The 12,971-nt window shown below is 41.3% G+C and overlaps 1 protein-coding gene across 2 annotated transcripts in view; it reads left to right on the top strand.

Moving 5' to 3' along the window:
- FBXW11 (F-box and WD repeat domain containing 11) overlaps positions 1 to 12,971 on the top strand; it is a 101,347-nt gene that overhangs the window by 38,960 nt on the left and 49,416 nt on the right. For both annotated transcript variants that reach the window (XM_075856346.1, XM_075856347.1), the window contains 2 exons: positions 3,469 to 3,531; positions 8,818 to 9,043. In XM_075856346.1, coding sequence (XP_075712461.1) covers positions 3,469 to 3,531; positions 8,818 to 9,043 — 289 coding nt within the window. The remainder of the gene's footprint in view (positions 1 to 3,468; positions 3,532 to 8,817; positions 9,044 to 12,971) is intronic.

Consider the following 12,971-nt stretch of genomic DNA (forward strand, 5'->3'; position numbering starts at 1 on the left):
AGAAGAACATGGCTGCTAGGTACTTCAGAAAATAAGTACATTTTACTGGAGATAGCAGCGTGTTGTGTATCAATGTGTAACTGTGTGCCATAATTTTTGAGGAGTGCTGGAGTTTTCTTATGGATTCGTTATCCCTTGATGCTAATTGTTTAACGTTGTCATGTAATTTCTATTAGGTTGAATCATTTTGTGGTGTTTAGCAACTATCCTGGCCTGAACTAATTACTGTAGATTAAGGCCCTGTTTACACTGAGTTTTTTTGCAGGTGGAAAAATCTGCCTCAAAATTCCTTCAGAGATTTTGACCTGCCTGCACTCTTTGCAGCGTCGTTTGGCCATTAAGCGCCTCGAGCAAAAACGCAGCGAAAACCACTTTCTCGGCTTCCCATTGATATCAATGGGAGGTCAGAGATGGAAACATCCCAAAGAAAGGGCATGACGCCTCTTTTTCCCATGAGCGTTTTTTTGGACATAATGCTTCCGCCTTCCATTGAAATCAATGGGAGGCGGTTTTGGCGCAGTTTCCGTGTCAAAAAAACCGCCTGAACCGGGCCTTTTAGCATATTTAGACCTCTCCAGGAGCCATTATTTATCTTAGTGGTCAGCAATATGAACGCCCTTCTTCCACAATAGAAAACATAAAGTACCTTTAATGTTGACACACAGGAGACCTATTTGTCTATACTGGCCATACACTGTAGATTGTTGCTGTATTGCCCTCCGCTATGCCATTTGAAACCTCTATAAACCATCAGCTTGGTGTGCGCGTTTATTGCCCTACGGAGTGGATGATGAGCAACTGCCAGGTAGACCTGTGGCTTCTACTCTTCAGGGAGCAAAGCATCAGGCATGTTAAAAAGTAAGGGCTTGATAACTCAAAACGGCGACGTGTGAATATCTGTCAGGGCATGCAAGCGTTCTTGTTTACATCCAAAGACCTAATACAACTGAGAGTTTTCTACAAAACCATGATGTGTGAATAAGCCTCAACGAGCAGGCTTTTTAGTGGAAAGAGCAGTCAGACTGTTTCCATACATATTTGCCTGTCTGCAGATTTCATCAAAATGATTGGGATCTCTCAACCTTTATCTTCTGTTTGGCTAGGTTCACACTTGCATTTAAATGATTAAAAAAAAAATCCCTGTATGAGTATCTTTTTTTGCTGTGACCTGGACACTAAATCTTTATTTATTTGTATACAGGACTCCCCAGGTGTCTGTGCTGCAGGTTTTCAACTATATAAGCGCTTGTCCACACATGGCAGAATTGCTGCGTATTTTACATATGGAATTGCGGACAAGAAATACGCAGCAGACTATAGTAGCAGCATAGTGGATGACATTTCTCAAATCTCATCCACACGCTGCGTAAAAATTCCGACCAGAAATTGACCTGCGGTGCATATTTTTCTTACCACAGCATGTCCATTCCTGCCGCGGAAAGTGGACTGAATTGCTGCGTTTTTCTGAAGAGATGTCTCCATGTTCTAACATTGGGAAAAATGCCGCAAAATAAGCACCAATTTCTTCAGTAAAAAAACACGGGAAATGGTGCGTTTTTCCTCAGCTGAAAGTCTGCTACTTTCAATGGAATTGCTGCAGAAGTTTTCTGCAGAAATTCCGTTCCGTGTTGACAAGCCCCAAGTGTTGACACGCCTGTTATTTGGGGCCTTCGAATGCAGCTCCTGCCTCCAACAAAGGGGCACACATGCTCAGGCCGGGGTGGGAATGGGACTTAGGAATACAAATACATAAAGGGCTCGTTTTCATCATATTCCTATCAAGTAGTTCACATAAGGCAAAATCGCCACCACTGTAGAAAACTGTGCCGGGATCTACAGCAAAGCCCAAATCACTTGAATGGAGATCTGTTGCAATTCTCTTCTTTGCAGGTGGTCAGGAGCGCTGCTGTGCAGTAAGGAATGCTGAAGGGACCTCGATCCCTTCGTTTTCAGGATTGGTGGGGATCTCATCGGTCGAATCCCCACTGATCAGAATCTTATGGTGTATTTTAGCGATTCCATCACATCCTGGGATTACTTTTTTTTAATGAAAATTTTCTTTGACTATAAAAACTGTATTTCCAATACTCATTGTTGCTGCAATTACAGTTCTTTTTTTTCCCTCTGAAGCCAGCAGCGCAGAGTTTTTTCTAATATATTTTATTTGACAACGTTTCACAATTCTGTTCTTTCATACACGTGCTGGTAAAAAAATTAAAACCCCCCCCCCCCTGCCACCATTAACCCCTAACTGAAGGTGGGGGTATAGAGCTAGTCCACGGACTGGGCCGCTCCATAAGTTGAGCCATTACACTTCAGTGCAACGAGCTGGATCACAGTAGTTTAACCCCTTAGATGCTGCTGTCATTAACAACCGCAGCATCTAAGCCATTAAAAAAAGGGGGGTGACCCCCTCTGATGTCACATGGTCCTCCCACGACGCAATCGAGGGGTCTTTATATTTGTCATGGTAACCTGGGGGCCTAATGATGACCCCCCCAGGTCTGCCATCTTTGTGCTTCTATTAAGCCCTGCCTAATGCTATAGCAATATAACATGCAAGCGAGCCAATGATCGCTAGTTCAAGTCCCCTGGGGGGGGGGGGGGCGTAATAAAAAACGTTTTGTTTTTTTATGTATAAAAATATTAAAAGTAAAAAAACTTTTTTTCCATTTTTCCCCAAAAGTAATATAAAATTATATAATTTAAATGTTAGAATCACTGTATTTTTATCAACCCCTCTCCCATGAAAAATGGAATAAAAAGTGATCAAAAAGTCATGCACCCCAAAACAGTACCAATATAAACTTGAGCTCACCCTGCAAAAAACAAGCCCTCTTGAAAGAATATGGCGAGCTATTTAATTTTGGTTTCATCGTATTGACCTGCACAACAAGGTTAACATGATGCATGGTGCACAGTGTAAAAACAAAACTCAAAATAACAATGTAAGAATCGCAGGTTTTTTTTTTCTCATTCCACCCCAGAAAGATTGTACATTATGCTGTACATTAAATGGTGCCGTGAAAAACAATAGCTCGTCCCGCAAAAAAAACAAGCCGCCATACGGCTATATCGACGGAAAAATAAAAAAGTTTGAGCTTTTGACAGGTGGGGAGAAGAAAGCGAAAATAAAAGCATGAAAAATGGCTGTGGAGGAGAGGGGTTAAGGGGTGATCAGCCCCCTGCTAGTAGCATCAAGCAGCCAGGAATTCTACTAATGTGTCTTTGGGAATGGCGCTCTGTACTGGAAAAACTTTTGTGGAAGGATGTAGGTAAATCATACGTAATTTTAGATTTTCTCCGGTTTTGTTATCCAGCTATTTGCGGATGAGCATTTGATATTTGAGAGAAATGTGTAATGAGATGTTTTTTTTTTTGTTTTTTTTATTGTGCTTCTTTTGCATGCTGTTTTTCTGTATCTAAAATGTAATGTGAAATGTAATGACATGAATTTCTCTTTATTAGACGACTTCTGTTATGGATGATCAAAATGAAGATGAATCTCCAAAGAAAAATACTTTATGGCAGGTAGGAAGAGGGAATTCCTTTCTATCGTATTTATTTAGTGTTCAATTTAGATTTCCTATCCTGTGTCATTCTCCGCTTACATGAAACAGAACTTTATTGCTGGGGTGTTTAACCCCTTAGTGACTGGCCTAGTTTATGCCTTAATGACCAAGCATTTTTTTTAATTTTTTTTTTCGTTTTTCCATTGTCATTAAAAGAGCTATAGCTTTATTTTCTTTTTCAGTCGGCATAGCTGTGTGAGGACTTCTGCAGGATGAGTTGTATTTTACCATGACACAATTTTGGGGTGTATATATAACTTTTTTGTTAACTTTTTTTTTGGGGGAGGAAAATAGAACAAAACAGCAATTCGGCCCTCGTTATATGCGGTTTACATTTACGCCGTTTACCATGCATAGTAAATATCATATTACCTTTATTCTATGGGCGGGTACAATTTTGTTACATTCCGAGAGCCTTGTGTATTTTTCCATCTGTCTCCATATGAGGGCTTTTATTTTGCGCAGCGATTTAGTTTTTATCTATCATTTTGGGGTTCATGTGACTTGATTAACTTTTTTTTTTTTTTTTGAAGGGACAATGAAAAAAATAGCGATTATGCAGTTTTTGGTGCATTTTTTTTTTTTTATGGCGTTCACCCTGCATTTGAATTAACATGTTAACTTTATTGTTCAGGTCATTACGATCGCGGTTATATCTTACATGTATATTTTGATTTTTGTGTTACACTTTTATGGAAAATATTTATTTTTTGTACTGTTCACCATTTAAAAAGAAAAATTCACATTGTTGAATTTATACTTTTATATTAGGAAATGGCAAATACGGAAATTCTATAATATAATACATTAAGGGCTAGTTCACACAGAGTTTTTTTCAGGAGGAAAATTCCTCCTGCAAAATCTGCTCCAGGCGTTTTTTGTACAATGGTCTGACAAAAACGTGTCAAAACACTCGTCGGGGCGTTTTTTTTTTCCGTCTCCCACTGATTGAAATGGGGTTTTGGAGGCGGAAACCGCCGCAAGATAGGTCATGTCGCTTCTTTTTACCGCGAGGCAGTTTTTCCGCTCGCGGTAAAAATCCGCCTCCGCCTTCCATTGAAATAAATGGGAGGCATTTTCGGGTGTTTTTTGACGAGTTTTGCGGAGCGGTTTCCGCGCCAAAAAAACGTGTAAAAAAACTGTGTGAACAGGGCGTTACTAATGACTTCTTTTTTAAGTGGGAGCAGGAAATTAGCTTTGGAAACATCTCAGCCCTGTCTGCTGCTCGGTCAGAATGCAGCCGACGTCTGTTAAATGACTCGCTGGGCAGTGCTGGGAGATTAGATTTGAAATTTGGGTAATAAAAGTATACAAGGGAATTGTATACAATAGCTTTCTATGGCAAATTCTATAACACTTTAGCAAAAAAAATGGAAATAAGATTTTCTTTTTACTGAATAATTATTATTTGCCTGAAAATAGTATACCCAATACATGTTGCAACTGTTAAAATGATACATGTTAGAACATGTTTTAGCATTTGCTTTTGGTGTTTGGCTTCAATGTGGACCGGCGGCAGCTGAAACCCTCGTCCACCATAGGAAATGTGGTTTTACATGGCACCCATTTAACTAAATGGGAGACCATGTAATACATGCTTGCGCCCACCTGAACGTGAGACATTCTTTGCATTAACTTTCCTCTCAGACTAAGGGTATGTGCACACGTAGTGACCAAAAACGTCTGAAAATCCAGAGCTGTTTTCAAGGGAAAACAGACCCTGCTTTTCAGACGTTTTTTGACCAACTCGCATTTTTCGCGGCGTTTTTCGCGCCGTTTTCGCTGCGTTTTTTACGTCCGTTTTTGGAGCTGTTTTCATTGGAGTCTATGAGAAAACAGCTCCAAAAACGTCCAAAGAAGTGTCCTGCACTTCTTTTGACGAGGCTGTATTTTTACGCGTCGTCGTTTGACAGCTGTCAAACGACGCCGCGTAAATAACAGGTCGTCTGCACAGTACGTTCGGCAAACCCATTCAAATGAATGGGCAGATGTTTGCCGACGTATTGTAGCCCTATTTTCAGACTTAAAACGAGGCATAATACGCCTCGTTTACGTCTGAAAATAGGTTGTGTGAACCCAGCCTAAGGCCTTATTCAGACGAATGTGTTTTGCGGCCGCAAAAAATTACACGTTTGTCATGCGTTGCAGTTCCGTGTGTGTTGTTTGGCACCCGTCTGTTTATGTACACGTTTTCTTTATTTCAAATTTTTTCCCATGACACTCTTCCTTTAAATGAATCATTTACTTATATGGGAGAGTGTCGCGAAAAATTTTTTTTTAATATCAATTTGCTTTTAGTGTTTTATTACATTTTTTTTTTTATTTATTTGTGTGTTTGTGTTTTTACTTTTTTTTATTTTTTCACTTTTTCATGTCTATTGGGGCTGCCATTTTTTTTTCATCTCTGTATGTGTCGATTAACGACACATACAGTCATGGAATACGGCACATACAGTCCGATAGTGAATGCGAACGGGGCCTGTTCCATCCACTATGCTGTACGCCGTCTGTGTGGGAACGGCGCATTCGCCGCTCCCACACAGTCCAAATTGAAGGGCTTCGGCCGAGCGACGTCTGGCGCCATTTTCTTGTGGACCGGAAGCCGCGGCCGGACAGTAAGATTACTACTTCCGGTCGCGGCTTCCGGACTTGTGCACTTGGAGCAGAGGGAGCGGCGGCGGCAGGAGCAGGTAAGTTAGGTCTGTGTATGTACGTGTTTTTCTGTGTGTTTACTACTGTATCTAAACCTACTACACTGTGTGTTAGCTCAAAAAATGGCGACACACAGTGTAGGAGGTTTGACCGTTCAATCCCCTCCTTTCTCCTGGCACTAGCCAGGATAAGGGAGGGGGGATTCTGTGAGCTCACTAGAGCGAGTGTGTGTTCTCAAATTTTGCAGCATAAAGCAATGTGGTTGCTTTACCACATGCCAATGCTGCAAGTTTGGGAATTGCTCCATCTAGTGACCAGCACTGGGAAATGTTATAAATTAGAATCTAATTTGTAATATTTCCTGACTCGTGAAAAAATGTAAAAAATTAGAACAATGTTTAATCACTTATAGACTAACTGTCTAGCGACACATTACCTTTAATGACATAGGGTACAAGTGCTTGCTGTAAAGCAAATCCCTGGTGCAGCTGCTCACAAGATGGCTGCTCACATAGTCATGTAAAGAAATGAAAATCTACAACCAGAATGTTATTTGAAAAAAAAACAGTTTTTAGTATAGTTTTTGGCTATGTTCACACAGTTTTTTGCCGCGGAAGCCGCGCCGCAAAACTCGTCAAAAACGTCCCGAAAATGCCTCCCATTGATTTCAATGGGGGGCGAGGGCGGTTTTCTCCCGCGATCGGTAAACCCGCCTGGCGGGGGAAAGAAGGGACATGCCCTATCTTCGGGCGTTTACACCTCTGACCTCCCATTGACTTCAATGGGAGGCAGAGAAAGCGTATTTCACAGCATTTATACTCGCGGCGTTCAATGGCTGTTGGTGAAAAACGCAGCGAAAATCGGCATGCAGGCAGAGGAAAATCTGCCTCAAACTTCCAAACGGAATTTTGCAGCAGAAATTCCGCCTGCAAAATACTCCGTGTGAACATAGCCTTTAGTTGGCAAAACTCGGTAATAGATACCTGCAAGCTTCTTCTGTTGAGGGAGAGGAAAAAACTGCACCAAATAGGTAAATGTTGCGATTTTTGTGGCGCAAAAGCTGAGATTCCGTTGCAAATCAGTAGGAAAAAGTCTTCATTTTTTGGTTTAAAAATAATAAAAAGGTTCATGCTTACCACCTGGTGTCATAGCAGCCCCGTCTCCTTGGATGACATTTCAACCCATGTGACTGCTGCAACTAATCAGAGGCTTCAGTGGTCACATGGACTGCAGCGTCATCCTAGTAGGCTGGGCTGTGCTCCGAGCAGTGAGACCCAGCACTATGAAAACGGGGTAAGTATTAAATAATTTTTTTTTTTAACAGCATTTCCACTTCGGAAATTCTGTACGAAAAACTGCACCACAATTTGGTGTGGAAATCTGTGTGGCTTTCAGGACTAATACGCTCTGTACTTTTATGCAGCGTATCCGCCCTGTGTGCACTTAGGCTGGGTTCCCACAGTGTATATTTGCTGCAGATTTTGCCTGCATTTTGTAAACCAGCCTTTCTTTATATATTCTGTTTAGGTTCCGTTCCTGGTTTTGGCTTAAAAAATGCATGCAAAATCTGCACTGTGGGAACTCAACCATAGGGATTGTTAACACGTAACTGAATTGCTGTAGATAATTTCTGCAGCAATTCCGTTGAAAGTAGCAGTCATTCCTCTGTGGAAAAAACGCACCATTTCCTGTGTTGTTTTACTGCAGAAAATGGTGCGGATTTTGCAGCGTTTTTCTTGCAGCAATTCTATCCGCTTTCCGCAGCAGGAATTGTCATGTTGTGATACGAAAAATGTGCGCTGCAGGTAAATTTCTGATAGGAGTTTTTACGCAGCGTGTGGATGAGATTTGTTAGGTCTCACCCACTTTGCTGCTACTGTATTCTGCTGTGTATTTTCCGTCCGCAATTCCAATACGTGTGGACAAGCCCTTAGGGTGCAGTCACATGCGGCAGATTTTGTTACAGAAATTTCTGAGAATGAAAGGTCCTGTTCACACACACTTTTTTGGCGCTGTTTTTGATGTCGAAACCGCGCCAAAAAAATGGCTGAATATGCCTCCTATTCATTTCAATGGGAGACGGAGGCGTTTTTTTTCCCTTTCTTCAGGTGTCTCCGTCTTTAACCTCCCATTGTCATTAATGGGAGGTAGAGAAAGCGGTCTTCGCTGCGTTTTTGCCCACAGAGCTCAATGGCCGCTGCCGAAAAACGCCACAGAAAACGCGGCAAACGCAATGCAGGCAGATAGAAAAATCGGCCTCAAAATTCCTGAAGGAATTTTGAGGCAGATTTCGGTCTGCAAAAAACTGTAAGTTAGGACAAAATCTGTTTTATTCATCTGAATTGGGTTGTTTCTGCAGGGGGGGGGGGGGGGGGATGGGTTTCTAAGAGTTTCATTCAGATAAATGGAGCTGAGTTTCATTGTTGCAGAAATTTTTACAATGTATTGCGTGTGACTGCACCCTGATAGTGTAAGGTAATGTTTGTATTCAATAAAACAGTTTTTTTTTTTTCTTCTTTTTTTTTTTTTTCCTTGGCGTATGTCTGTCTTTAGTATTCGTTGCAGATCTCACTTGAATATTTTTTTTCGACAGATAACTAACGGAACTTCATCAGTGATTGTATCTCGGAAGCGCACATCTGATGGAAATTATGACAAAGAAAAGGACTTGTGTATAAAATTTTTTGATCAGTGGTCTGAATCAGATCAGGTTGAATTTGTTGAACATCTTATTTCGCGAATGTGTCACTACCAGCATGGACATATTAATTCTTACTTGAAGCCCATGTTACAACGGGACTTCATTACGGCACTACCAGGTAAATGGAAATGTACTTTCAAATGCTCCATAACAGCATCCGTAGCAAAAAATTAGAAATGGCAATCATACTAATAAAATTTGTCGGTTTTCATATTTTTACCCTGGTTTTTATGTCTCATGCACACGGCCGTGTTTTTGCGTCCGCAATTCATGTGCAAAAAATGAATTGCGGACCGTGTGGGGGCTGCAATTGCGGACCGCAGTTTACTCAGGACCAGTCATTTTACTGTCTGCCATTGGGGTCCGGGCCCATTGATATAAATGCACAACTTCCGTGTGCATGGTCCGTGATTGCGGACGGCCCGCGGGTGACACTCCACTGGCCGTCCATGACATAATCACGGACCGTATACACTACTACAGCCGTGTGCATGATGAATCAATGTTAGGAGCTGGGCTAAAAGACTTCATAAAAAAAAAAAAAAAAGTAATAACTTCTTTAATAAATTCTAACTTCTACATTAGCTTTTAAGTGTCCTGGGTTATGTATTTCTGGCCTGTTCTTTCACTAATCGTTCATAATGTAATTATACCGTCTCATTTGAGTGGAGCTTTCTGCAGTTTCCTGCTCAGTTGTTTGCCAGGAATGCTGCTGTGCAAGAACTGCAGCACTTAACCAGCAATGCGGCGCATTCATTCTCTGGATTAGTCCAGGTCCCAGCGGTCGGTCCCCCATTGAACAGAAAGTGATGGCATATCCTAGCGATATGCCATCACTTTCTGAGATAGGGAAACACATTTAATACTTGCACACTAGTGTCTGGAATTCTACAAGATATTTAGTAATCAAATCTACTTATTACAATTTTATGTAAAAAATGTTTCCCCTTTTCCCCCTTGCATATGCCAGGAGTCAGGTGGCCATTTTATTGCAGAAGTGGTTTCAAAGGAATGGGAAATTTTAAAGGAAGATCTTTGAACTTCTCCTTGATCCACTTATGGCTTTTGCTCAATCATCTGCATTAAAATCTGCAACAAATCTGCAATGTATGAATCCAGCCTTAACGTTTTCCGCTGCATATTTGTACTCTTCTGAAAATGCGAGCCAAAAACGCCATGTGTGACTGCACCCTTAAAGGTAATGATGGGCAGGTACGTGGTCTGTCATTCTTACCCCTTAATGACCGCCGATAAACCTTTTCACGGAGGTAATTTAGTGGCTTTATTCTAGGCTGCTGCCTTTTCACCGCTGTCTAATCAATGGGTGTCCCGTGCAGGCTGGAGCGGGGGTTCGGCTGTCTGACAGCCGGGCTCCTGCTCAAACGCTAGTGTTCGAAGCTTACTTAGATCGTGACCGTTCAATGCCTCAAATGCCGCGCTTACAGAGGGAGTGAGCTCCCTCTGTCCTCCATCGGCGGCCCGCAAATGCAATTGTGGGCATTCATGGCTATATAACGATTAGACTGTGCCAGATGCATGGCCTAATAGATGCCTGTCCGTTTTATACTGGCATGCAGTAATGCTTTGGTATACGAAGTATACCCAAATCTTTATGTCTGCGATCCAAAGATCGCATAGTGAAGTCTCCTAGTGGGACTGAAATAAAAATTTATAAAAGGTACACATAAAAGAACAAACATTTTTTTCCCCCCATAAAAAATAGTTTTATTTAGTAAAAGTGTAATAAAAAAAACCACAAACTTTACATATATGGTATCCCCTCAATCGTAATGACCCAAAAAATAGTTAGCATATTACTTAAACCACAAGGTGAACGCCATAAAAAGAAAAGGCAAAATTGCTCCCCCCCCAAAAAAAATAAAATAATAAAAGGTTAATCAATAAGTCCCATATACCCCAAAATGGTAGCAATGAAGTCCAGCAAAAAACAAGCCCCCATATGTCGACATGGACGGAAAAATAAAGTTATGGCTCTTGGAAAGCAGCAATTTAAAATTATTTTAGTTCAAAAGTATTTATTCTGCAAAAGTAGTAAAACATAGTCTATACATATTTGGTATCGCCGAAATTGTACTGACCCATAGAATAAAGGTAGCATGATGTTTACGCTGCATGGTAAACAGCATAAATGTGAAATGCAGAGAATAATGGCTTAAAGAGACTCTGTCACCACATTATAAGTGCCCTATCTCCTACATAAGGAGATTGACGCTGTAATGTAGGTGACAGCAGTGCTTTTTATGTAGAAAAACAATCTATTTTTACCACTTTATGAGCGATTTTTAACTTTATGTGAATGAGTTGCTTAATGCCCAAGTGGGTGTGTTTTTACTTTAGACCAAGTGGGCGTTGTACAGGGGAGTGTATGACGCTGACCAATCGGCATCATGCACTTTTCTCCATTCATTTACACTGCACTAGCGATATAGCTATATCGTTATGTGCAGCTACACACCACACCACACACACCACCCCCACCACACATCCATTACTGCAGTGTCCTGATAATGAATATACATTACCTCCAGCAAGGACGTGATGTGTATTCAGAATCCTGACACGTCTGAATCTTTTCTGTGAGATTCCAGCAAGCCACGCGTAATCTCGAGAGATTACGATGTAAACGAGATTACGTTTGTCTTGCTGGAAATCTCACAGAAAAGATTCAGACATGTCAGGATTCTGAATAAACATCACGTCCTGGCTGGAGGTTATGTATATTCATTATCAGGACACTGCAGTAATGTTATAGTGTGTTTATGTGGCTGCACATAGCGATATAGCTATATCGCTATGTGCTGTATAAATGAATGGAGAGAAGTATATGACGCTGAATGGCCAGCGTCATACACTCCTCTGTACAACGCCCACTTGGTCTAAAGTAAAAACACGCTCACTTGGGCATTAAGAAACGAATTAGCATAAAGCTAAAAATCGCTCAAAGTGGTAAAAATAGTTTTTCTAAATAAAAAGCACTGCTGTCACCTACATTATAGCGCCGATCTCCTTTTGTAGGACATAGGGCACTTATAATGTGGTGACAGTCTCTCTTTAATTGCATGTTTTTTTTAATACCCCCCCCCCCCCCCCAAAAAAAAAAGTTGTTAAAAAAATTCTATATACCCCAAAATGATGCCACTGAAAAATACAACTCATCCCACAAAGAAAAAGTCCTCATACAACCATGTACACATGAAAATCAAAAAATTATAGCTCTTTGAAAGTGACAATGAAAACATTAGGGCTCAGAATGTATGCAGGGGGAAGGGGTTAAAGTACATGCTGATACGTTAGGTGCCGGCCACTGATTGACTACATGGGTGCTGATGTCCTATTGCAGTTGTCGGGCCTCAGATATTCTTCGATTGCTGTTCAGTGTTTTTCACCTATGCACGACTATGCAAGTTGATGCATTAACCAGATGATTAGGATTTGCATAAACGACCAGGCAACCTAATAAAGTGAGTGCATATTCTATATGGTGGTTCTCATTTATGTATTGAGAACATTCTGTCCTGCCCCCGCCCCCCCCCCCCCCCCCCCCCCCCCAATGTATGGTGCTATTTCAGTAAACCATACCAGTTTGCACCACACTGGTACGGTTTACTGAAATAGTTGGAATGGTATGCATAAACAAGCATACAATGTTATTTCAATAGCACAAAAGAGTGGAGACGTGCACTCCCAAGGGGAAGGAAAAAAATTATGGAAAATTTACATTATGGGCAGAAACAAGTGCACATCTCCACTCTTCTTTTGTTCAATTGAAAGAACATGTGTGCTCATTTAACCCCTTGACAACATCTCATGTACAGTTACGTTGCTGCCACCAAAGGGTTAGCGCATAATGTTGCTGCCTCCAAGGGGTTAGCCCGTTGTCACGTTGCTGTACATGACTGTGATGGAGCCTGCACCATCACCAGCGGGTGTCAGCTGTATATTACAGCTGACACACTTCTGTAACGTCAGGGACCAGATTGGGGTCCAATCCTTGCTTATTAACCCCTTAGATGCCATGGTCAATT

This window comes from Rhinoderma darwinii, chromosome 3 (genome assembly GCF_050947455.1).
Source record: "Rhinoderma darwinii isolate aRhiDar2 chromosome 3, aRhiDar2.hap1, whole genome shotgun sequence".
NCBI classification, from domain to species: domain Eukaryota; kingdom Metazoa; phylum Chordata; class Amphibia; order Anura; family Rhinodermatidae; genus Rhinoderma; species Rhinoderma darwinii.